This window comes from Python bivittatus, unplaced genomic scaffold, assembly GCF_059951505.1.
Source record: "Python bivittatus isolate LINGU-HERP-01145 unplaced genomic scaffold, Pbiv_v1 ctg000340_np1212, whole genome shotgun sequence".
In the NCBI taxonomy this organism is placed as follows: Eukaryota; Metazoa; Chordata; class Lepidosauria; order Squamata; family Pythonidae; genus Python; species Python bivittatus.
In genome coordinates this window covers 3,423,508-3,448,781 of record NW_028277056.1, presented here as the reverse complement: position 1 = coordinate 3,448,781, position 25,274 = coordinate 3,423,508, and the positions used below count along the sequence as shown (strand labels likewise).

Sequence of the window (25,274 nt, the reverse complement as noted above, 5' to 3'; positions counted from 1 at the left end):
GGTGAGTGCTGAACCGAGGGCATCTCACCCAGCGTAGATGCATAATGGAGGACTGTCAAGTTTATCATGGAACAGTTCCACCGAGAGAGGAGGACAGGAGATACTGTAGGACACGGATCCTCCCCAGCTCTCTTTTTTATCTGATGTCCAGGAGGCCATCAGAGACCTAAATAGGTGCCCAGAAGAAAGATGGGCAGGAGGACGGCCAACAGGTTGAAACAACCCAGAGTAGGCAAAGAGAAGGGATCAGATAAAGCTGGAACAGAGGTTGGTAGCATCCTAAAAGAGGCAGCCCTCTGTTTAATAACCTTTGATGTCCAGCTACTTCAGATCCTCAAATTACTCCTGAGTCATCAGGTGGAGCTGGGCTTTCACCTACTTCCACATGAGAGGGCACATTCTGAGCAACTCTGACCTCAATAGTGCCATGTATGATGTGGTAACCTCCCTTCCCAACTCAGTGCTCTCTCCCAACCTGTGGAACCTCAACTTTTCCAGTCCCCAGCCCTCTAGAAGGCAGCAGAGATATGGATGGTGCTCACCCTGTTAGCGTTTCGTTAAGGCACTAAAAAAAGCCTGTTTCCTCAGCCATTTGGGCCAGGACACCAGTGAGTTCTGCTACAGTCATTGATTGATGTAGTGTTTTTGGTAAATGGGGAATGTTTCTCCTGACCCTGGACCTTGGTTTCTTGGATTACTGCCAATGTACATTTATCATACGTGGTTTACACCTTTCATGTGATGCCCAGAATTGTGGTTGAGGTGAACAGCCACATAAATTGCTTAAATAAATAAATAACAGGTTGCAGAAATCCGAGTTAGGTTATTACAGTTGTTCCACACGGCAGGATTCTCTCTTATTATGAGCTTATTGTGATTTCAGAAGGTTGATACTGATAGCATCTCACCTCCATCAAAAGCCAGGCTAGGGTCACGCAAAGGAGCATCTTTGCATCCTCCAACACTCAATTAGGGAGTCTGGTTGGCTTCTTCGGCCATTTTTCTTTATAGACTGGCATATGTGCTTAATCCTGGAGAACTTCAAGGAGGATGCATTAGTCTTTTTAAAGCCGAAATGTTCTGATCCCAAAAAGGACCATCAAAAATGTCAACCTTGAAATGTTTTGCAAAGCAATACTCATGTTCTAGCTGTACATACATTTTATTATGCTGTGAACTGCTTTGAGGCCTCTTTGGGCAGAAAGAGAGAGAAGCTGTAGAATGAATCAAGAAAATAAATGAATCCAGGAGAACCCTGGGCAAACTGGAAGTTAATCAACCTCAGTTTTTGAAGAGCAGAGAATGAACCTCTGTTTCTTGACTCTTGTGCTATTTAACTTTTCTGTGGTCATTTTTTTAAAAAACGAAAAACCGCCTCACCTTTTAACTACTGTTACCTGACCAGAGCAATACCAGAGTTTGAGAAGTGCAATTAAAAAAAACAGGAATGAGAACACAAGATCTTACAGATGCTTGCAGTTCAGTCTGAGTTACTGGCCAGACACAGCATCTCCCCTTAGAGGAGATGTCCTATTTTTGAAGTTAGAGGGGGTGGCCTTGTTCTCAGTTCATTTGTTTGAAGGAGGAGAGATCCAGCACGGCTGACTTTACAGCAGCAACTGCTCTTATGGAACTGCTCCCCAGGTGGATCTGCCAAGATATCTGTTTGAGGAGTATTAAGCATGCCAGAAGATACTAACGTTTCCCAATTTTAAGTTGATTTTATATTCCTTTATAATCTCTATATAAGCCCTATGGTGTTTTCAGAAGTGGGTTTTGCATAGCTGGTAATTGTGGCTGTCACCTGTATTCACATGGCACCAGATCTGCTTTTACGGAAATACATCTGGTGCAGAAGGGAATTTGGAGATCCCCTCCTGCGCAGCATTTGAGATCAGAGCTGGGCATGATCGGCCATTTAAATTTCTCCACTAAATCTGTGGGTGAGGAACAGGCTGAACAACTGCTCTGAACTTTTCCAGGGGAAGGGAAAATTCCAGCAGAAGAGAATCTCCGTAGCTCAGGGTTGAACTGTGTCATTCCTGGGGCTCTTTTGAGCTTGGTGGTTGGCTTGCAGGCGCTTCATTACCCGAATAGGGAACATCATCAGTGCAAATCCCACACTCCTTTGCACTGACGATGCTACCTAATTGGTTAATGAGATGTCTGCAAGCCAACCACCCAGCTCAGAGAGCACCAAGGACTCCAAAGGAAACATCCTCTAACAATGTTTGAAGGGTGGACATTCTCTTTGCCAGTGGCAAGAAGCAACATCATGGTTTGAAAAACGAGAGGCTACAGAGCATTAGAGAAGTTGTGGGAAGCAGCAGGGAATGCCACATCTGCGATTTCCATTACAAACCTTTCTGCTGCTCTGAAGCCTCCCAGGCTGCTCAACCTTTCCAATCCAGGAAAAAAAACCAGGGAGAGGTCCCTCCCCATCGTTTCCTTTGGGGCTGACCGGAAGTGTGGGAAGCCAGGAGGCTGCAGAGGGCTGGAAATACGACTGTGTAAGACAGACAAAATGTTCGTGCATGCCGCCCAGCCACCTCGTTACTAAATGCTATTTCCATCCCTGAGCACTTCTCCGACATTCCTCCAATCTTTTCTTTTCAAAGAATTTTAAAAACCCTCCTCTTTCATTCGGCGAGCTGAAAACCGAGAAAGAAGAGCATGCAGGTTCTCTCTGCTCGCTGCTGTTTGACAGAGAGACGGCGCAGCCGAACTCACCTGGGCATACAGGTTCTGCTGCGGATAGGCACTTCGAATGGGGTACATAGCTGTTTGGTACGGATTGGGAGACGGAGAATATGGAGGCGGGGCGTTATTACTCTGGGTCGGAGGGACCTTGTAGGGAGTTCCAGTGGGGTAGCCTGTGGAGAAGCGAGAAGACGCGAGAGGACCAAGGTGAGAGGTGAAAGGGTTCCCATCAGCCCCATCTCATTTCCTCCCACCAGAATCAGGTACCTGCTTCCAAATGCCATGTTTTCAGACAGGAGGCAGGCTCCCCCCCAGCCCTGCCATGGGAACAGTCACTGGACTTTCTGCTGCCGCTTTTCACACTTACCCAAAGAGGAAGTCGCTGGTGTCCCTCACTGCATTTCAGGGGAGGCTACATGGCAGCAGATCCTAGCTCAGTGTTTTTCAAACTTGGCAAGTTTAAGCTAGGTGGACTTCAACTCTCAGAATTCCCCAGCCAGCCATGCTGGCTGGGGAATTCTGGGAGTTGAAGTCCACACATCATCTACTGGTCAAGCTTGAGAAGCACTGTCCTAGCTGAATATACCCATAATGCTATTTTTAACAGGAACAAGAAGTCAATGAAGGATTTAGTTTGCAATGCAAACCCAAAGGAAGGGTCGTCCCATTCGGCACTTGGGTGAGGGAACTGGAGGCCTTTGCATGGTTCATGAATTTGCATGAACCCTGAGCCACACCTGGGCTGGCCCAATACTGATCTTCCCAACACTGAAATGCCCACAAGTCAATGGTGGCCAGAGTGTGTCCAACTTGGGTGAGGAAGTGGCAAAAACAAGGAGTTGAAGAAAGGCCACTTGAAATGAACGGCGATAGTTTCTGGAGGCCTTGTTTTCTACTGGGATCCAACTCCAGACTGGTTTCTATGTGAAGCGAACCCAGATCTGTAGCTCCACTTCTCAAAGGCGTTCTGCCCCAACCTGGTGTCCTCCAAACGTTCCAGACCGACCGACTCTCACAATCCACAGCAAGCATGATGTTTGGTTGGGAGGGAGGAGTGTGGAAGTCCAGCACATCTGAAGGGCATCAGGTTTGGAAAGACTGTTAGAAACCCAGATGTCTTTCAGGCACCAGAGTACAATCATCCCCATCCAAGATGGGCTGAGAGCTTCATTTGGCATGCAAAGTACTTACACCATTGCAAGTACGTTCTCGACTTACCTTCTGGAGGATGGTTTCATTAATTCAGACAACTAAAACAAAAGAACTATGGGAGGCCCACCCATTATTCTGGATTAATCTAGAGTGACTCTTACTTGCCTGCCTATCAACATTCAAGGGCAATGAACAGGGGAGCACTTCTGTCCTTCTACAAGCCTTAACTGCAAGGACCGCTGTCCCTGCCTTGCCAATGCTAAACGGATCTGCAGAACTGATCCTGTTTGTTTCAGGCTGGAACTGACTCCATCTCCTGCCAAACAGCTTCAGCTTGGACACATTTCCTCTCCAAACAACATGCATGCTGGCTGGGGAATTCTGGGAGTTGAAGTCCGCATGTCTTAAAGTTGTCAAGGTTGAGAAACACTGATCTAGAACTTAGCTTCTAGAGACCCAGCAGCCCCCAAAAGATTGTATGTGGGTAAAATTGGATGCACTGTTCCCCTCCAAACAGGATCTGAAGGATACACAACTGCCACTTAATTCTGTATTCACAGTTATTATCACAGATTAAGGTTAAGACTCCATTCACTCTTCTTTAAACAATGCTATAAGGACACAAATCATGTTTCATGGTACAGTGGTAAAAGTATTGAGTGAGACTTAATCAATGAACATCGGGGGCCTCTTATCTGGGAGGTGAGGAAGCCCCTCCATAACTCATTTTACTGTACAAATCACAACATTCATCCAAAATCTGAAGCAGACAAAAAACTCAGACGGCCTTCAGGACTAGCTGTTGAATGCAGCCGTCCTCCCCAAGAAGCCGCTTAGCAGCTTTTCTTTTAACTGATCTCAGAGACAGGCCCGATAGTAATTAGCCAGATTTGAGATTCTGAGTAAGAACAAAGGTCTTTGGGATGGACAATTCCTGCTGTGAATCTTTTGGAAGGTTTCAAACCTATTTCAGAAGAGACACATTATGTCAAGCCTCTGTTGCCATATATACCAACAGGCCCATAATTAAAACACGAGGCAAAAGCCACTTAGGACCGCAACATGAATGGCTCCACCAGCAACCTGCACGCCCGTGACCTATTTTTTATTTTATTTATTTGAATTTATAAGCTGCCCAGCTCCAGTGGACACACGGAGATTGTCATAACCCATGCCCCATCCTGGAACTCTGCACTCAGGGGAGGCTCAGGTGGGGCCCGTGGGGGCTAGACCTTCAGCGTTTTTAGGGCAAATACAAGGCCTCCACACATCCTTTCCTGCAGCTGAGATGCAAAGGGGTCTTACGCTGGCAAAGGGGCTCGGGGTAGCCTGAGGCGACATTGCTCTTCGTTCTTGTTCTTTCTCTCTGAGCCCCATCCCATGTTCGGGATAATATTTCAGAAAATCCCTTTGTTTCCCAAGCATGGGACAGGAAAAGGAGGTATGCCTTCATTGCAGAAGCAGTGTTGCCTTTGTTTGGATCTTGGCCCTGATCAGCCTCTTTCTTCTCCTCCTTGTTGCCTTCGAGCCCAAATGTCCTCTCTCCTTCCCCCAACAGAAGATGATCCCAAATGAATCAGGACAGAATGGGGAGGGGAAGGGGAATGGGGGGCAAATGGGGAGAAACGAGTAATCTCTTCCACTGTCCCATTTTTATTAGGGGGGGTAGAATTTGTGCTTGTAGTGTTAGAGGTCCCTGATTTTTTGGGCCAATAGGGCATGGAAAGGTTTGGGGCAAAATGGCTGCTCTGCTGAGTCCAATATAACCAGCTTTTGGTGGCCAACGAGTCTTTCTTTTTCTATCAGGTAGAGCAGTGACAATTAATAACCAAAATAATCCTGGATAAAATCACTAACATGAAATTCCAAAACAGTTTCACCAATTTCACTGCTATGCTGCCTATATAACCCACTATTTTATTTATAATTTCTTTAGTATCAAATTCAAGAGCAGCTTCCATTTCACTTTATCGCTATGACCCACCAGAGATAATATATTTCTATTCCTTGCTTAAATTGCTTTGAATACTAAGAACGGAAGAGTCTCTCTCTGACGCAGAGAGGACCGGGTTTCCTTAGAGCTGGCAGGCTGGGAATGCAATTCCTTTTTTTAAAAGCGTGACTGACAGCTGATGGCTTCAGTGGGAGGGGCAGGGCAGTGATGTCATCACAGTGGGTGCTCTGAGTGTTACGTAACTTGGCTGGCTGGAGTTTTGAGGTCACTTGTGGTATGTTAACCCGAATCAAACATTTACATGCTAATTTTCCTCTTATTCTCTGCTAAAAAAATGGTGGGAACCCACACCTTCATTTCTCAGTGTTTTGAATTATGGGCATTTCAGAGGGACTGCATCTCTACCCTGCAAGGGATGGAGAACCCTTCTTCTCAATGGTTCAGACTGGTAAGCACAGGCCATTCTCCAACACACTCTTTTTTCCAGAGAACGATCAATTGATCCATCAATCCATCCATGAAAAGTGACTTAGTGCCATCAAACCTAGGAATCCTTCTTGGCCACCCAGAACTGTCAGAACTCAATAGCAGGAGGTTTGCGCCTTTGAGTCTTCTTAGCAGTCCAATCCCTGCCTTATTTTCCCTCTTAAATCTGCAAATTAGCAAGAGCTTCCTTTCAACTTTCAGCAGCCATAAATTCAGACAGGTGGTGGAATAGCTTGCTTCCATAGTACAAGTTCTTAAAGTAAGAGGGACAGGAAAGTAGAGAAAATGGATGGACCCCTTGATGGGAAACAGATGGTTTGGGTACCACCAAAGTTCACCTTAACAAAAGAGAGACATTTCAGGCAGTTCTACTCACTTCTGTCCTCTGCAGATTCAATTGCATTACTGAGAAATAAACTCTGTCTGTTCAGTTCCTATTAAAAACAAGAATGACTGGCCCTTTGCAGATACAGCCGGAAGCAAACCCACCAACGCGGAGCTGGGGGCAGCAGAGGGGAATTGTGGCAAGGTCACCTTAGTGGAGGGTAAGTGGCAAACAAGAACTGAGGATGTTGCATTTTTTTCAACCAAATAACCAAGCTAAATCAACACTTTGGGCATCACCCAGCATAAACTTACTGAGTGCAGCTGAAACTTAAACCTTTGCTGAAGCAGGTCTTCAAGTGCATTTCCCATTTCATTCCAAGGCTGCTGTGATTTGACAAGCGTCAAACAAAATCCTTGATGGATCCTACATGTTGCAGAGCACTGCATGGATCTTCAACAAACGCCAAGATCCGGATCCACAGCAACGCTGAATGGTTTGTCCTATTTTACGGCTCAGTGATCCTCTTCTGAGATGGTTGTGCCATGCCATGAACCAATTTCCCCCAGAAGTTGCAAAGCACTGATTTCAAACATCTCCCTGAGTCTGACCCAACAGTCCCCTCCCTCCACAGACATGCTTCTCCAACCATTATCAACCCAGGCACTGAAAAATCAAAAGGAGCAAGCAACCTGCTGAATGTATAGTCTTATTTAAAAGGCTAACAGGTTGCACGGGCTTTCTGTACCTTCACCCAGCCAACGTATGCTGACTTACCTCCTAATATCCAGGTTTACCCCAGACATCTTCCCCAGCCAGCACAGAGGCTCCCAGATGAAGGAAGACCAACCCAGAGGAATCTTTAGCCAATTTTCAGCTTTATCCCTGGACACTTCAGAGATCAGCATCCAAACCAAGGGACAGTCAAGGGGGACCAATCAACCAGCTTCTGCTTACAAGTGGATAGCCTCCCACCTGGGCTAAAATGTGGCAGCAGTGTGGGGGCGGGGCCTTCTTCATCCCACCTTTCACCATTGGGAAGTGCTGCTTCTCCTGGGCTCAGCAGAGGAAGACTAGAGGTCTCCTCACCTCTGACGCTGTATCCTGAGGCCTCAGAGCAAACCCTCTTGGGCACAGAAGGTACCTCCAGGGCTCCCAAACAGCCTCCCCTGAGGAGAGTTGCCAAAGCCAGGCCACCTTTTCAGAGCAGGATGGTATATTTTTGATGGCGATTGACTTTCAGTGGAAGACGGAGAGTTTGGTAAGTACAAAGATACGCACTCCCTTGATTCAAGATGGACTTGCAGTGACTTCGGGAATACGCCCCTCTCATTTTCTTGGCCGCAACATGGAAGCTGCCATTTCCTTTTCTTTTCTTTTTTTTTACCACTTCCTACTGAGACCTCTGGGATTTCTTGGTGGTTCTCATCCAGGGTATTTATGGGGGCCTTTCCTGCTTGGCTTCTGAGATCAGCCAAGGTTGCCTTGGTCCAAATACACTAGAGACTGGTCTGCCATATCCTATCCTTTTTCTTTGGTGAAGATCTAAGGCCATAGTTTTTGTAACTTCCATTAAAGCTGAATTTCTGCCAGACGTTCACCTCTGTGCTACAGGTGCACATGTTCTGCTAGATACATGTTGATGCTTCATCAGAGCTGATCAACTTTTGGAGGATTAGCCAAGGCTGGCTAGGTGTCACCACCTGGTGTAGACTCAGTATGTATAAGAGGACTTTTGATTTCAGCTTTTATCCACCTCAACTCTCAGGAATTAGTGTAATTATTCAAATTCCTGCTTGGCCATGAGATGGGTGGTGTTTGGTGAGCAAAACACAATCCTCAAAGCTTCTTGAAGGACAGGTGAGGCACAAATGCCATAAAGAATTAAAGGGTCCATAACATCTGGGCTTACGGAGCCTTTCATGCCAAGTCCCTCTTTTGAATGACCACAGGAATACCTGTTTCTAAGAAGTTTTTGCCAAGTTCATCAGTGTGTCAGCAGGGAAAGCCATTCTAATTCTGGGAACTGCTCTATACATGAGGAGGTGGGAGAATCTGGAGGGCACTTCACTGTTCTCAGTGCTTCCTTTGGTTCAGGAGGCTGCTTCCAGGTACTTGAAAGCGGGCATTGCCAAGGGAAAGGTTTAGCAGAGGCCAGCTTCTGATGCGTGACTATGAAATATAGGGCGCTGTTTAGGTGAGAGGGAAGGTGAGCGTTTCACTCTGTGTCACTCTTCCTGCAGAGGGTGAAAGGGCAGCACCAAAATTTTTTCATTTCCCTCAGACAGAATACAGCACGCCTCCAGGTTTGCCAGCTACACGCTCCTTTCACCACAGAAATGCTCATTGACTTAACTCTACAATACAAAGCAAACCGTTGCAGCCAAAGACCATTTGGGACCCCCATAAACTCCTTCCAAAGCCTTATAACCATCCCAATGATTTTCCACCTTGTCATGTGGGCAGTGCTGCATGGTCCAAAGCACAGAGAGGTCCAATCCTTCAATCCATTTAGTGGAGATCAGGAACAACCTCAGCGCACCTTCTGTACGCAACTGAGAATACTGATCCCAGAAGAGATTTATCACCCACAAATGAGGGCCTATCTTCCTATGCCTGGCACCAGTTTGATGAAAGGAATGGGTCTTCTGGGCATCCAATCAAAATGAAGGAAACGTGTAGGAAGGCCGCATGCCGAATTCCTCCTTGCAAGCAGAGAGAACAGGTCCATCCCCAGGGGATGTGATGCTCTCCTCAAAATACAATAGCAGTTCCTTGGGATTATTTCTACTATTGAGTGCTACAGAGAACTACAGAACCAAAAAGGATGGAGGGAGGCAAAAGGCAATTCACTCCCAAATCAAGAAAGAAAGGAGGAAGGCAAAATCACCAGTGATAACTTCAGAAGTGAAATCCAATTTACAGAGGGCTGTTGATAAAGCTTGCCAAGTTCTGTTCTGGGTCCCCGTGTCCACAAGGAGGTGAAACGTACCTTCAGGGGCACAAGAGGATGATGTCTGTGGCCAGGCCTGCTTCATCAGAAGAGCTGCTTGAGTGAGGACAGGAGAGGAGGTGTTATTAAAGGAACCGACGGTGATCGCAACACAGGCACAGCTATCACTGTAAAAATGCTCTCTTTTTTCCTTTCTTTCTTTTTGCTGGAGAGGCTCATCCTTTTGCTTTGATGACAGGGTGGAGACAAAGGGGGTATCTTTGAATCATGGGGGTGACAGCGCCACATCTGGAGAGCTTCAGACTGGGGAGGGCTGGCAGAAGCAGTGGCTTGGGGCTAGGATGCACAGCTGTCTAGAAAATGTGGATCTATGGGGGGGGATTGTCTTGCAGATTTGTTAAAGGGATGTGCTCCACTTGTTCAGAAAATGGGGAGAGCTGTTTGTTTCTCTCTCACTGTCACCCCCCCTCCTCTTCCTCCACCCCCTCTTCCTTTCCCTCTGCTTCTTGCCTGCTCAACCAAAGCCAGCCTATGCACTGCTGCGATCTTCCCCAACCTGGTGCCCACCACAGGGATCGTGCCATAAAGGGGATATCCGAACCCCCTCCCCCACTAGGTTGCAGCATCTGGGGCTTTGGAGCTTGGAGGGGAGGTGGGTGAGATGAGACAGGATAAAGGGGTATAATGTTCGATGTGTTGTGGTGAGGGTGAACAGAGAGCTCCCCCCCATGTTAGAACTCAAGATCAGCCATTAAAATTAAATGCAGAGAGATTCACAAGAAATAAAAGCGGGTTTTGTTTTTTTACACATTAATAGTGGGATTCGGTGCCATCATCTAATTTATTCATGGATTTATATTTAAATACTTGCAAGAGCAAGTTGCCTGTCCCACCCATGTACGTGGGGATGATTAGAAATCGGGCTGGACAAATTCCTAGTTGGAAGAGACCAGACCTCTCTGTCAGCTAATCCAACCCCCTATTCTGGGTAGGATCTCTGACAGATGACCATCCTGTCTCTGTTTGAGGACCTCTACCAAACACAGACTTGCCACATTGCATGCCAGCCCGTCCCCTAGCCGAATAGTATGCATGGTGGAATAGAAACTCCTTTCATGGATTGGACGGGCGATGTAATTTTCCACAGGTTTTGATCTCTATGGCAGGAAAAGTATTAGAGACTTTCTCAAAGGACATTGGACTGCATCGGCAAAAGCTCAGGATAATTAAAGCCCTTTCTGAAATACAAGACTTTCCATCCAGTAAGTGGGCATTCACAGCTCAAGTGCCTTTCCTGGAAAATAATGCTTGGCTGATCACATTTCTCAGGACTGGCTGCACCACATGACCTGCCTGGAAAATCTACCTCTAAACTAATGTTCAAGGAAATTAAAAGCCATGTTTTGATCAATAGTTATGGTGCCACATAAATCTTGTTACGGAGAATATTCCAGAAATATGCGTGACACACTTCCAAGGAGATCTGATCCCCGGTCCCACCCACCCAAATCTCAGGTAGCAGGTGGGGATGAGAGCGACAGGCCGAGGAGCAGGCAGGTTCTCAGAAGTGCTTGTTTACCGATGGACTGAATTTACACCCTGCCGTTCTACCTTTCTAGAATCAGGGCAGCTCATTCTACGGTCAAGGGGGTTGGGAGGGGTGAGCAAAAAGTACAATGAAAGAATTTTGCACAAAGTATATATTTTTTCTTATCTAAATCTCTAACCCCCTTCGGTAAAACAATGATAATAAGGTATTATGAGCACAATATGACAGACTGGGGCCCCAGACCAAAACTGGGTCTTGGTCCTGGAACAATAAGGGGACCTTCTCCTGCTCCTGTGCTCCTCCTGAGTTTCACTCCTCCATACTTGTTCTGTATGATAAGCCTCCTCTGAAAGGGGAAGATCTGAATGCTTTTTTTTCCTGGCCTCAGATCTGGGCTTTATATCGCTCTTCAAAATATCTGTCCTTCCTCTGGATGCAGAATATCTGAGCGACAATGGGGCTGGCCTTGTTAGTCAGGCTCTTTCCATGTCACTGAACATCTCCCAAAGGGTTCCTTTTCTCTACCTCTAGTTATTCTGTCCTTTGGAATACTCTAAGCCAGTGGTGGAGAATCTGGTCTACCACAGCTTGCTAGTCCATGAAAGTATCTCAGCTTGCCATGCTGCTTCTCTTCAACCCTGTTGTCCTGGCCTGGTCCCTTTGATCTGCCATGCGCAATCTTTCCATAACGTGATCTGGACTCTTTCCAAAGCATCCTTGACTCATCTACTCCATTCTTGACTCCCCCACCCCACCCCCACATTTCTTAAGTACCTTAAAACTCTCTCAACTTATCTTCTACCTTTTGGAGCTCTTCTGGAGAAACTAACAAAATGGATAATTATCCACTTTGTCATGGATCAGTCTGCTAATATTGCACAATGAAATTTGACTGGAGCTGCATGGTGAATAATTCCTTTGTGGAAAAGTTTAATCCTTTGTCTTGGAATATCATTTTTGTGGGCAAGGGGTGGATTTCCTTGATTTGTCTGAATGCTATACTTCTCAACAGACACATACAGTGGCAGATGCTTTATCTAGTTAGAATGGTGGGTTCCATTCAGGGCTGGAGTGGAATCCCCCAGATCTTCTGACAGTTTAACCATCTCAGCTTTGAAACACCTGCCATCTAATTGCCCCTTTCCTTCTTTTCCCTTGCAAAGGTTGAGCATCTCAAGGCCATTTGGCATCCTAGCAGTTTCTGAAGATCTGGCCTGACTTTCAAGTGCCCTCCTTGCAAAAACATTCAAAAGAGCTTGAGATACCAATAAAGTACCACTTAACTGAAATTCAATTGAGCTAAAAGTCTGAAACCAAGGGCACTTTGGGAAATGAATTATTTCATGCATGACTTTCTTTAAATAGCCATATGTATGCTGTTGTCCTTATTTATATATAACAAGGATACTAAAATGTGCCTCTAGAGATTAAAAATCAATATACAAAATTCAGCCACCCACATTTCAAAACCATCTTTTACACCTCATTAGCATGTGGTTTCCTCACATCCAAACCACCTTTATTTATCACACAACACGTCCTCCTGGTCTTAAGTTTCTCAAAGGAACCATGAGCTTTTCTCATTTTTCATTGTATGCAGACAATTCCTTTGAGAAGGCGGGGTATGTCTGAACTTTCCATGACATTCATACATGCGTTTATTTCTTCAATTCCTAGGCTGCCCAACTCCAAAGGACTCTGGGCAATTTCACATTGCAGCAGTGCAGCTAAGAACAGGCTAGCAAGATGGTAAGGAGAAGATATCCACTCTCTTGAACTAGGGATATAAGGGAGAATGGCACATCCCATCATTTAGAGCAGGGTTCCTCAACCTCAGTAACTTTAAGATGGGTGGACTTTAAGATGGCTGGCTGGGGAATTCTGGGAGTTGAAGTCCACCCATCTTAAAGTTGCTGAGGTTGAGGAACCCGATCTAGAGCAGACTGGAATCCAAACAGCCGTCACACAAACCATAATCCTTCTCCAGGCTGGGGACTGCCCCTTGTCCTTGAGTTTTCTCCTGACTAGGATAATGAAGTGGGTGTGTCTGCCCCCCCACCCCAAATATGCAAGTGCTGATTTAATGGCCAAGGCCAGATTTTTTTAAAACAACAATGTTAATATTCCTTGTAGAAACTTCAGCAGGGTTTGGGAGAAGCATCAAGATATGAGGGCATGTGAGGTTGAGGGCACGTTGCCCATTCCTCCTCTATAGTCTCAATTAATTCAATAAACATGCTCAACAAATTCATGAGGTCTGATTTCAGGTAAATCTGACACAGAATTGTGGAACCTTTGCATCACACTCCAAAAAGAGAGACAAAGGAAAAGATTTTCCAGCTTTTTAGCTTATTAGTTAGGATTTTTGTTGATCCTTTCCTTATAGCTAAGATATGCCATAACAACCTAAGAAGATAGACTGTCCTTGTTTCCAAACAAAAGCTGCTGAGGGGAGATTCAAACAAAAGAATGAAATGAAATGAAATGAAATGAAATGAAATGAAATGAAATGAAATGAAGCGAAGCGAAGCGAAGCGAAGCGAAGCGGAGTTTGGGCCTCAAGCACCAACTGTAAAAGAAAGGTCTACGAAATCATAGTTTGGAGATGGAGGATCAACTAGAAATGGGGGAATCCCACAATTTTAGAATGGACTAGTCTAAGTTACAGGCGCACACATGTTCTATTCTTAATCAATGTTCTTTGTGAAGAGTGATGTGTAAAGGGAAGGGCTGTGGAAGCCTGAGATTATGACTTCAGACCATGCTCTTGGAGAACAGAAAATAAATTTAAAAGATATACAGAGTTGTGTGAGCATGTGAGGTGAGCCTTCTTAATGCGACCTGAGAGAATGCATGGACCACATTATTACCAGCTATGTGGTGAACATGGATCAGGCAAAAATTGCCCTCCATGGAAATTAAATGTACTGTACACTCGACTTATATGAAAACTGCAAAAACAGAAGGACAACAAACTCTATGCACAGAAAGGGAACAGAGAGATCATCAGATTTTTAATCAAGGGAGCTGCTGGATTTGGAAGAATTGTTTACCCAACCTTTATTAAAATATAATTGATTGAAGTCAACAACCAAAGAGTCAGAACAAGACTCGCTGGCAGGTCCCGATTGACATTTTAAGGTATTTTGCATCTCATTCAAACAAAATTCATATGCTGGAAATAAGAGATTCAACCAATAAATATTACTTCAGGAGAACATAAGGAACGGATTATTTATCTATCCAACTTGCTCTTCAACTTCCCTTAATAATGTGCTTTTCTGGGAGAAAAGCATCCAACTTTCTGAAAAGCAGTCTTTGCAAATGAATCAGAGAAAACTTAGTTGTTTTAAAATACAGTCTAGATTTGAAACCAGGATGCTTAATAGCTCTTAACTGCCAGCAAATTCCTCCTAAGATGAATACTTTTCATCTCCAAAGGCCCTAAGGATCAGGCTGTCTTATGGATACCATTTAAAGGCACAAATTCAAAACAAACACATAGGGGTGTGCAAAATGTTTAAAATCTGAACCATTTCAAACTCAAAATGCTCTGTTTTGGAGTGGGGTACCGCTGGTCCAAATGTGAGACGGGCTGTTTGCATTATTTTGGAAGCCTTTTGACCACAGAACGTAGTCAGGGCTGTTTCAAGTGTGAAACACTATCAGTACGATCAAAACTGTCCATTGTGCATCCAGACCAGCTGTTCTGCACTCACAATGGTGATTTTGCACCCGAAGCAGGGCGTCTTGAGGTCAAAATGGTCTGAATTTGAAATCTTTTGCACGCCTCTGCAGACATTTGCTGCCTATGTGAAATGCAGCCACTCAATTTAAAGGGTTTTCAGACAATCATAGCAACCTTCCAGGATGCAGGAAAATATAGCTTTGAAAAATCTAACCCAAGAACAATAGCAAACAAGGACAGGTTTAGTTCTGCTCCTATTTTCTATCCAACGTGATATTAAAGGGCAGAATCATTTATATGCTTTTGCCTAGCGTGAAATGGAAAATTGCTACCAGCCTGGCTTAACTCACAGCATTGTTCTGAAGCTAAAACCCTACTTTTTCATAAGCAGACACAAAGATAATATACTCAGTAATGCACTTTTGTAGTAGAAGAAAGTCTCCCATCTTTTCAAAACTGTGTTATTTGCAGTGAAGCAGTGGGAGACTTAATATTTTTAAATACTGTATATCAAAATGCCCTTCATTGTGGGTGTTGGTGTTAGACTGACTTGCAATGAGATAGAATTTAAATCTAGCTGTGATTTTAGGTTGCTAAGCTATTATTTCCTAAATTTGGAAATATATTTTAAAGCTTGAGCCAATCACAAAACTTCAGCATACAAATCAAAATATCATCCTTCTAACTTTTATGTTACCAAACTGAGCTTTGCAGTTTAATTTTTTTTTTTAATTTATGGGGAATTAAGATTTTGGATGCTTTACCTATTCCGCAGTTGCAGCCCAACAGTCACCGGAGAAGTGGAGAAAGAACAGTCAAGAAAGAAGCAGAGAGGGAATCTAATGTTGGAAAATCCCACCCAACTCCCTCCTGCAAATTTTTGGGGTTATTTTATTAAACAGTGAACTCCCAGAATTCTGGGAGTTGAAGTCCATACACCTTAAAGTTGCTGAAGTTGAGAAACACTGGGCTATCATAACCGAATCTTGCAAGTCTCCCTGTGTCCCCCCCCCCCCCGCTTCTTATACCCCGGGGAGTCAAGGAGGAGCCTGTCTGAGCCTCTTTCCCACCTTCCTGGGCTCAGTGCATGCTTCTGCCCCTGCTGTTGTCCTAACACAGTGTTTCTCAATCTTAGCAACTTTAAGAGGTGTGGACTTCAACTCCCAGAATTCCAAGGAGTTGAAGTCCACACCTCTTAAAGTTGTCAAAGTTGAGAAACACTGTCCTAACAGCTTTTGGATGCCTTCTCCAAGGTCATCTGCATGGTTCCCTACAAATGACTTCTGCCATCCCTTCTTTACCAGGTTGCCTATGTAGTGTTGTGACCCCTACTTCTAGGGTTGTCTAGCTGATTATTCTCTGGAAAACAAGTCTCTTCTAATGGCACCCAAAAGCAAAAAAATTGGGGCAATGCTACAAAATAAGAGCATTTGACAGAAGAGTTGAGAGTATATACTTCATCCAGAAAGATAAAGTAAATTATGAACCTCTGGCATCTGAACTCCTAGCCCACCTTGGCTGATCTTCAAAACTAAGCAGGGTCAGGCCTGGCTAGGATTTGAAAGGGGGAACCATCTGGGAATTCCACATGTGTCAGCTAGAAAACCAAATCTCACATGGCAAACCACTTCCGTCTTGTTGACCAAATGTGGCTCAAAGACACCCCACCTGACTTTTGCCCAAGGACCAATACTCAACAAATGAACCCTTGGCATCTGTACTCCAGCCAACCTTGGCTAACAGTGCCTCCACCTTGCCACCATCTGGCGGATGAGACAAGCTGAAGCCGGTCCAAAGTGTTCCACCTTGCAAGTAGCATTTTCACCAGGAAAACAGAAGAAACCCTCTGATGTGGACAGTCTAGGGGGCATGGAGGGAACCTTTTGGAGGTCCTCAATCTGCCCACATCCAGCTGCTGGGTTCTGTGCCTCTGTGGCCATTTGTCTTGGGGTGCTGGAAAGAGCAGATCCATTTATTTTTCTTGTAATTTGGCCAGGGGCAGATCAACCTTACAGAAGATGAAATGCAGGTGCTTCACAAGTCTCTTATTTCCTTTGATAAGGGTCCTGTGTTTGAATTCTTCCCTGTAATAGGAATGTGTTGCATTGCCTGGACAACCTCACTCTGTCCTTCCTGCAGCCTGGGTGAAATTCACCAGGTGGAAGGAATTTGTAGTGTGGAAGGAATCAAAGAGAAGGAAAACACACCAATATGGCTGTATGGATGAGCCCCAAGAATGCTATAAATATATTAAAGAAGGCAAGGGAGAAGCTTCTCTAAACCAGAGGTTCTCAACCTCAGCAATTCTGGGAGTTGAAGTCCACACATCTTAAAGTTGCTGAGGTTAAGAAACACTGCTCTAAATTGACAGTCACTGTGATTTTCATCCTCAATCTCCTTCTGGGTGTAATTCAAGGTGTGGGTCATCACCTTTCATGCCCTGCAGGCACAGGGTGGAGTTATTTGGGGTTATTTGCCTCTCCTGGAGGGTATCTGCCCATCCCACAAGGTCAGATAGGGTGGGCGTGCTCCAGGTCCCCATCTGGCGGGACCTAGGAGGCGTGCCTTCTCTGTAGCAGCACCTACCCTACAGAACAGCCTCCCCACTGAGATCGGGAAGGCCCCCACACTCTTAGCCTCCTGGAGGGCCATGAAGACTTGGCTTTTCTCCCAGGTGTTGGGGAAAAATGGGAGCTGAGCCTAACCTGTGGAGAGTTGCTGCTGAATTGTTATGGTGCCAGGTTGGAATGTCTCTTTTTATGCATTTCATAGATTGATATTGACCGATGGTTGTTGGCCACCCAGGGTTATACTACATAAGATGGGCAGCCGCAGAAATCTTGTAAAGGAATAAACAAAAATAAATTCCCTCTACTTGGCAGTAAGAAAAAAGACTGACTCCGCCAGTCTACAGGACAATTTTTTACGTTCATTGGAGCAAGCAATACTGAGATCTGGAAGCTTCTGATTTGCAAACACATTAACATTTTGCAATCTTCAAAGATCTGCAGGATGCTCTGGGAATAATGGAAATTACTGCTCTTAAGGACTATAATGCACAGATTATATTGTTCATGTGAGCAAAGCCAGACCAGTAAGCGGGGCCCAGGTGATAGAAACATAAATTAACTGGGCTAATTTCAGTGAAACTCATGGCGATTGGGAGGATGACCACTAAAGGCAGCATTTTCCGTTAAAAACTAGGTCTGACTTCTTAAATTAAAACCAGAGGCACAATTAATTCATACACCTCAAGAGATTTTTATTTATTTTTTTACTGGAAAAAAAGGCCACTTTTCAGAGAAACCTGCCACCTATATTTTTTCATGAGCTGGGGATCAGAGCATCCATTTCCTTGGAAGCCAGCAAGCTTGGACCAACATGCTCTATCAGGACATGCGACTCACATACACATTGGCGCCCTGTTCTCAGAAGAAAGACATCTAGCAGGAAGAAACAACTGGATGGGGCAGGAATAGTATGCAAAGTATCATGACTACCTCCACTCAGGTGGATAATTGGGGGTCCCAGGAGCCCTTAGCTCTCTAATTTATTTGGAGAGGTGGGGACATGGACAATTACAGGTAGTCCTTGACTTAGGACAATAATAGGGACCGGAATTTCCATTGCTAAGCAATGCAGTCGTAAAGCGTGATGTCATGTGACCACGTCGCTTAGCGACAGCAATCCCAGCACTCCCTGTTGACACTGTTAACTGAGTTCCACCAATTGCTAGCCAAGGGCCCACCCCAATCCAAGCCATTCTGGGCTTGGTCTCTCCCAACCCCGAGCCTCAGTAAGGCAAGGGACTGCCTCCAACTCCCCCACCCACCTCTCTCCCCCCCATCTCTGCCCTTCTGGCCGCCCTGCACCCTGTCTTGCAGGGCAGCAAGCAGCCCCAGAACTGCGCCACAGTGCAGCACAAAGCCGTAGCCACCCCTGGAACCCTTAGCCGCCCCAGCCCAGTCCAGTCCCAGATGCAGTCACCCTCACCACCCTGTACTCTGGGGCCCCTGCTGCCCTGTGCTCCGCCACCCCAGCTGACCTTCGCTGTCTTTTCACTCCCGCTGCTGACCAAGCACGCCCAGCCTGGCCCTGTGCGAGGCAGCTGCTGGCCATGTGAGGCCATTTCCCCAGGTCTCGCAAGGAAAGCACCATGCACGACCTGAAGAAGAAAGCCTTGGCCAGCAGCGGGAGCAAGAAGAATGGCACAGGTCAGCTGGGGGCGTCAGGAGCCGTGGAGTGCAGGGGGCCAATAGGGCAGAGATGGAGGGAGATGGGCAGGTGGGGGGAGTTGAAGTGCCCCTGCGGTTGTAAGTGCGGGCAGGCTGCCAAGTGCCCGAATGTTGATCACATGACCGCGGGGGTGCTGCAACGACCATAACTTTGGGGACCGATTGTAAATCCCTTTGTTCAGCACCGTCGTAACTTCAAACAGTTGCTGAATGAATGGTCGTAAGTCGAGGACTACTTGTATTCCCAGCAGACTAATTCTAAATGCAAACAGTCAAACCTGACTTAGCACATGTCTGGCAATCATAATAAGGCTCCATTGTTATATTTTAAAATCTTACTGTGATTTACTGTTTCAAAAAAGAGAGCAACAGCAACTCGGGTCCAAAATGTAGGTGTCCACAGGGTCTGGTGAAAAAAGTCAAGATGGCAGCCATGATGGTGTGACAAGCTCTGCAGAGGTTCAGTCACACCGTCATGGTTGCCATCTTGACACCCTGTGGGCATCTCTACTACAGGCCTTTTCTCCAGCTGTATTGGACATCAGGTCTTGTAATTTCCAGCCAGTCCAAAGCATCAGGAGACCACCAGGTAGAGGTAGTGGACAGAGATTTAATTTGCTCAGCAGATTTTCAATGTCACTTAGAATTAGATTTGGCTATTGCATTGCCCAGTTCATAATACAGACAGGATACAATCCGGCAAACCTATAGAAGGTTAAGCCACTCTCAGGCATATAAGGTCCAGTTGTGTACAGCAGCAGCAGTATTTCAATTCTTAATGAGAATATACCTGACAAGAGACATTAGAGCGTAGTGCTAAAAGTCCCAGAGTACGTTTTGTAAAAACTAACGATGTGTTGATAATGGCAGAACCGGTGTGAGTGCCGAGAGAGTGACGTATCCGCTGAAAAGCGCAGGCACCCAAGCAGAAACCGGCCACTGTAGGCGGCTAAAGAACAACAGACAGGACAAACAGACGAGCATAGCAACAAAAGATCTGTTTACCTGGGGCATAACCTGGGCTGGTGGTCGGGTAGATATTCGGATTGTAGGTGGGGGCCGCTGTGGGATATCCAGCAGGATAACCTGCAAAGGGAGAGTTGATGGTTTAGTTGGCAAGCAGGTGAAAAGGAATGACTTTTACAGCAAGACAAACAGCCACTGCCAAACGACAGGCCGGCAAGAGATCCGCTCAGAACAATCGCTCTTGAACTCTGTTCTGGCTTTCTTCCCCAAAGGGCAATTAGACGTGCAGAACAATGAGACCTAACAGCACTTGCTTAATTTATCACTCTCTGTCATTTCTGTAGTGCACTCAGCTATCTTTGATTTTATATCAGGTAGGTGCTGGTCTTCAGCCATAAAGATTCTCCAGGCAATTCATGCTAATAAAATCAGGTTTATTGCTTCGGTCTCCCTGCTGGAAGAAATAGCCACTTGGGGTACATAGGCCAGAGTTTAATCAAAATTGGCCAGGAGGAACAATGGCCAGCAGACCCCACCCCCACAAATGCTGTGGTCCTTTCTTCCTTGGTAGCTGGATATGTGAAGTACAGTGACATCAAGCTGGGCCTTAATGGCTTCCCACCAACTGATGCCCTCCAGATGTTTGGGACTACAACTCCTGCCATCCTTGCTTAGCTGGCCATAGAGGGGGGATGCAGTGCAACAGACACCAGCTTACAGAGAGGATCCTAACCAACTGGGAAGCCGAGGTGTGGCCAAAAGGATCTGAAGATGCTGTTACGGGGCCCCAGACTCTGCACCCCCAAAGGCAGCAGGGAGCAGAGGGATTATCAGGAGGCCCTTCTGAGAGTCCTCCCCCTGGTCCTCCTGCTGCAGATGCCCTGGCTGGCAAAGGAGAGAGAACGTTAGCATCTCTCAAGCCATTCCCTGGTCCCCTTCTGTTTTTGTGGTCTCCCACGTTAGGGGATGTGACCTCTGCTCTCCTGACACTTGCCAGCCAGATGTTCCAGAAGTTCCTACGAGGACCTTTTCCTTGCTTGGGCCAGTCCTGTGCCCCCGTGAACAGTAATAGTGGCAAAACGTATTTGGGTCCAGAGGCTCTGATGGCCTTGTGTGATCCGCTGGGTGTTCTTCTCTCCAGCATGGGCCTTGGTAGCCCCAAGGCACCATTCCCAAAGGCATCCTCTGAAGCCTTTTCACAATTTGCCCCAATTTACAAGCCCCACATGACTCTGGGGGCAGCTACGGAAGTCGGCTTCTTTTCCTTTAACATGTAAAGCCGGCTCTTTTGAGTTAATGAGATTCATCTGTTTCCACCATGCCAGAATAAATAACTCAGTTCCAACCTCTTATTTTTATGAGTGTTGTGTTCAGCTACTAAATCAGGTTAATTAAAAATGGCTACAGTTAATTCTGGAGATGCCGAGGATTCAGATAGTATGTCAGGGCTGGGCCGCCGAGGCGACCGTGGAGTGCACAGGATTCTGGCAATCAAACATCTCTTTGAGCTTTATTTATAGAAACCCAGCAGTGGCACACCGAATGCTAATAAGGACATGGCTGAAGCCAAGAAGAACGCTACACACCGTTTCTTACGCGCTGTCTGGATGGCAGCTCTGGGAGATTTTCCATTTGGCTCCTGAAAAGGCCAGTCCTTGTGCCACGAGGACTGGTTTATCATTACCTTTTTACTACAACGCTACCTATGGTCCCCACCTTCGTTACCCCTCAGGGTTGCATAGGAGGAAAACATCAGAGAATCATTCCCAATCCGGCACCTCCAAATGGCTTTTCTAAGAGTTGATTCCTCGGTGTGCCTGTAATCTCTCATGCCCCCTTGGCCCACAAAGATGAGATCAGTTGGGGAAGCCACAGGAAAATCTTTCCTACGTCACCTCTCTTGCCACCTTCCTCAAACTGGTGGCCCCCAGACATGCTGGACTTTCCCCACATTCTGCTATTGGACCAATGTTGTTAGCTCTTTTCCCTAAAGTTTATCTCTAAACATACACGCGCGCACACACACACTTCTTTGCAAAGGGCCCGAGTTACATGAAAGTAATTACAGCTAGTGATGCCAAAAAGAAAGGGAAGATATGGCCACAGATGCAATCATACATGGAGAATCATGAATCGTTATTTGGCAATGAAGAGGAAATGCAAAGGGCACCTGGGTTGGCATGAAATTGATTCCTCTACCTTGCATTAGTCTCAACATACAATTCTGAAGGATCGTGTTTGCAACTCTTCTTTCTAGAACCAGGTCAGTTCCAGAAATCTGTCCCAGCACAGCAGGCAGCTTCAGGAACTCAGATACAGTAACTGACCTCTGGTCTCTTAATGTAGTCCAACCCAATCTATTCCCCATCCAAAATGGAGGTGGGAGACTTGGGTAAAAGACCTGCATACAGAGGTCCTTCATATCGTCCTCAGGATCTCCAAAGAGGGAACAGATGGCAGGGGATGGAAAAATACTCTATTCTATGCAACAGAACTGTCGGGGCAGATAACTCTAAACCAGACACATTTTCTCATTCAGCACACAGCAGCTCTCTATTTGCTTCTGTAATCCTTTTGATTTCAGATGGTTGACATTTTATGAAGCTTGATAAGTGGTTCTTGAAAAGGTGGGAGTCACACGGAGCAGCATTTCCAAATACTACTAAGGCCCACACATTTTGAGGACAACAGGCTTCTGTGATTTGCAAAAGAGCTCTTGGCTGAAGAGTGAATATGAGCCCTTGGAGAAGTCAATCAAGCAAAAACTCCCAAATTACTGTTTGAAGAGTGTCCTCCAGACACAAAGGATTACAGTATGTGGTGTAAAAAAAAAAAAAATGATGAAGCCCCCAATTGGTGAACCACAGAGGAAGCTGGAAATTTAGCTTCTGCCCTTCAGTCCAAGCACTGAGTCTGGTCCAGAGAAACTGAAGACTCAAATAGTTTGATTTGTGCCAGTGCTGCATTGGAGCTGGCTTCCTTCTTTTAGCTGGGGTTAATTTATTTTAATGACTAGGTAACATATATATTGGTATTCATCAAAAGATAATATAAAATACCAAAGGAGTAGACAGTCTTCCTTCTTCTCTTCCTACAGCCCTGGTCAAACAACATAAGAGTTCTCTTTGTTAGGCATATTTCTCATCCAGATTTTATTTATTAGTCATGACAGCATACATGACAGCATATTGAATCTCGGTCTACAAATCAAGGCTCCTGAATTGTCCAGGTCCCTGTCCTAAATTAGGCAACTCTCCCTCCTATCACCCTCAGTCCTTCTTCTACCTTTGACGAAGAGAGAAGGTATGCTCTCTTCTCATCATAACATCTCCTCCAACCAGGCAGCCTCCAGATGGCTTCGATATTTCCCATGGTTGCTAATCAAGGACCATGCTGATTGGGGATGGTGGGAGCTGTGGTCCCACACCTCTGGAGGACATCAGGTTGAGAGAGCTGCATTAGTATTTACAGGAACTGGTGCAAGTGGTGGTGGCAACAGCGAGACTCATCAGTGGTTTCTTTAAAAAGCCAGCGCATGGCACAGAAGTCATTTTGGCTTTCTTTTATGGGCAATGGGGAAGGGAGAAGAAAGTCTGTCTCTTTCTTATTAACAGATGAAAGTTTACATCTGTCAGCTTTTGCATACAGGATTTTTGTTTCCCTGTGGTTCTGTAAACGGCTGTATCATGGCCCTGTAAATCTGAGATTATTACCCAGTAAGTCAGTCTATGAGGAGGAAAAACTATTATTAGTCAGAGTCCAATACCACTCCATGCTCCTCAATCTATCTCTATATGCTACTAAAACTTTCGTGTCTGTCTGTCTGTAACCTTTAACTGGCCAAAACGGTGCATCATAGGCCAACCGTTTTTGAACCAAGGATGAAACCTTGGTTCAAAACCATGGTTCAAAACCACTAACTTACAGAATGCGTCCAAAATCCAGGACCCATGACTCCTCCTGTGGAATTGAAATTTGGGAAATTTTATAAAACATTTTATGACATAAAAATGATCATAAAACATTTTATGACATAATACAAAATGTCATAAAACATTGGTCAACTCCTGATGTTTGACTGTGCTATGAAGTTCGATATGAATGACACGGGCTATTTTCATAGCAGATACATCTCTGAATAGCTCCCTGAATTTTTAAGAACTTTTCCAGTGAAGGCAGCACATCACCAGCTCTTCCATCGTGTAAGGCCTTGAGAAATCTGGTATGGAAGGATCTCTGACACACTCCCCCACCTGGCACAAGCCACTTACCTGCCTACTCCCTTTGGGCTCACAACCTACAGCAATCCTAAACTCTTTGGAGGTGATCAGCGCTGCTGGGCTGCCATGGTCAGCCATGTTCATGTGATCCTCATATCAAATGCTGACAGCTTCCCACGAGGGAGGGAGGGAGGGAGGGAGGGAGGTTGGTTTACAACACTCCCTGCCAGCTTCCCACAAGGAAACTTAACAGGGAAGCTGGCAGGAAGTTGGAAGTCGCTCCTGCTCCCACTGCTTTTTTGCCCACCCGTGGTCATTCTGTTTCTCTGTTTAAGTAAGGAAATATGTCTGAAATGATGACCCAAGAGGTCACAGGTTGTCTAGTTTATCTGTTAAATCTAGGTTAACACACCCAGGCTGGAAAGCCTGTGCGCAAGATGCCAATTTTCTGAAGAAAGGATGATTCAAAAGGCCATGAAGGTAGCATTTCTGAAGCCTTGACAAGTAAGGGACACACACTGGCTGGAAGTTCCAGGAGATGACAGTTGAAGAACAGCAGGTTGAGAGGCTGGAAAGAGCAGTAGCAAGTTGATGACCTGCAGAGCCCATCATTTTCCCCCTTTTTGCATTTCTTTAACTTTTTGCTCAATGAAAGCAAAGCAGCCCCATTCAAACTTGTAAGAAAGTTATGAAACAGTGCACTGCAAGGCATGATTGATCATTTCAAGAACATAGATTCCTTCTTTGGAATCAGTTCCCCTTGTTTATCTTGCCAATTATAACCACATGCAATATAAATCATGGCTAATAGTAACTCGCTTCAAAGCAGTGACAAATTCTTGGTCTTTGAAGGAACCTCTGGCGGCACCTGAGCACTGCATACTTCAGGGTAAGGAACTGGCCCCAAATGTGGGGGCCAACCTGCTTCCTTAATAAAGGAAATCAACTTGCCGATCCAGCATTTGATTCATGAACATCTGCCATCCTCTCTACCCCAAATAAAAGCTGGATTTGCTCTGTAGGTGAGATCCTGCTGTGACATTTCT

The 25,274-nt window shown here is 45.6% G+C and overlaps 1 protein-coding gene across 4 annotated transcripts in view; it reads right to left on the bottom strand.

The window, feature by feature from the left end:
• Positions 1 to 25,274, bottom strand: part of FAM168A (family with sequence similarity 168 member A) — a 138,974-nt gene that overhangs the window by 9,635 nt on the left and 104,065 nt on the right. For 2 of the 4 annotated variants that reach the window (XM_088140444.1, XM_015888194.3), the window contains exons 3-5: positions 20,048 to 20,128; positions 9,610 to 9,666; positions 2,731 to 2,873 (exon numbers count right to left, since the gene is read on the bottom strand). In XM_088140444.1, the coding sequence (XP_087996570.1) occupies positions 2,731 to 2,873; positions 9,610 to 9,666; positions 20,048 to 20,128 (281 nt within the window). The remainder of the gene's footprint in view (positions 1 to 2,730; positions 2,874 to 9,609; positions 9,667 to 20,047; positions 20,129 to 25,274) is intronic. The other 2 variants (XM_007428934.3, XM_007428935.3) reach the window with 2 other exon arrangements.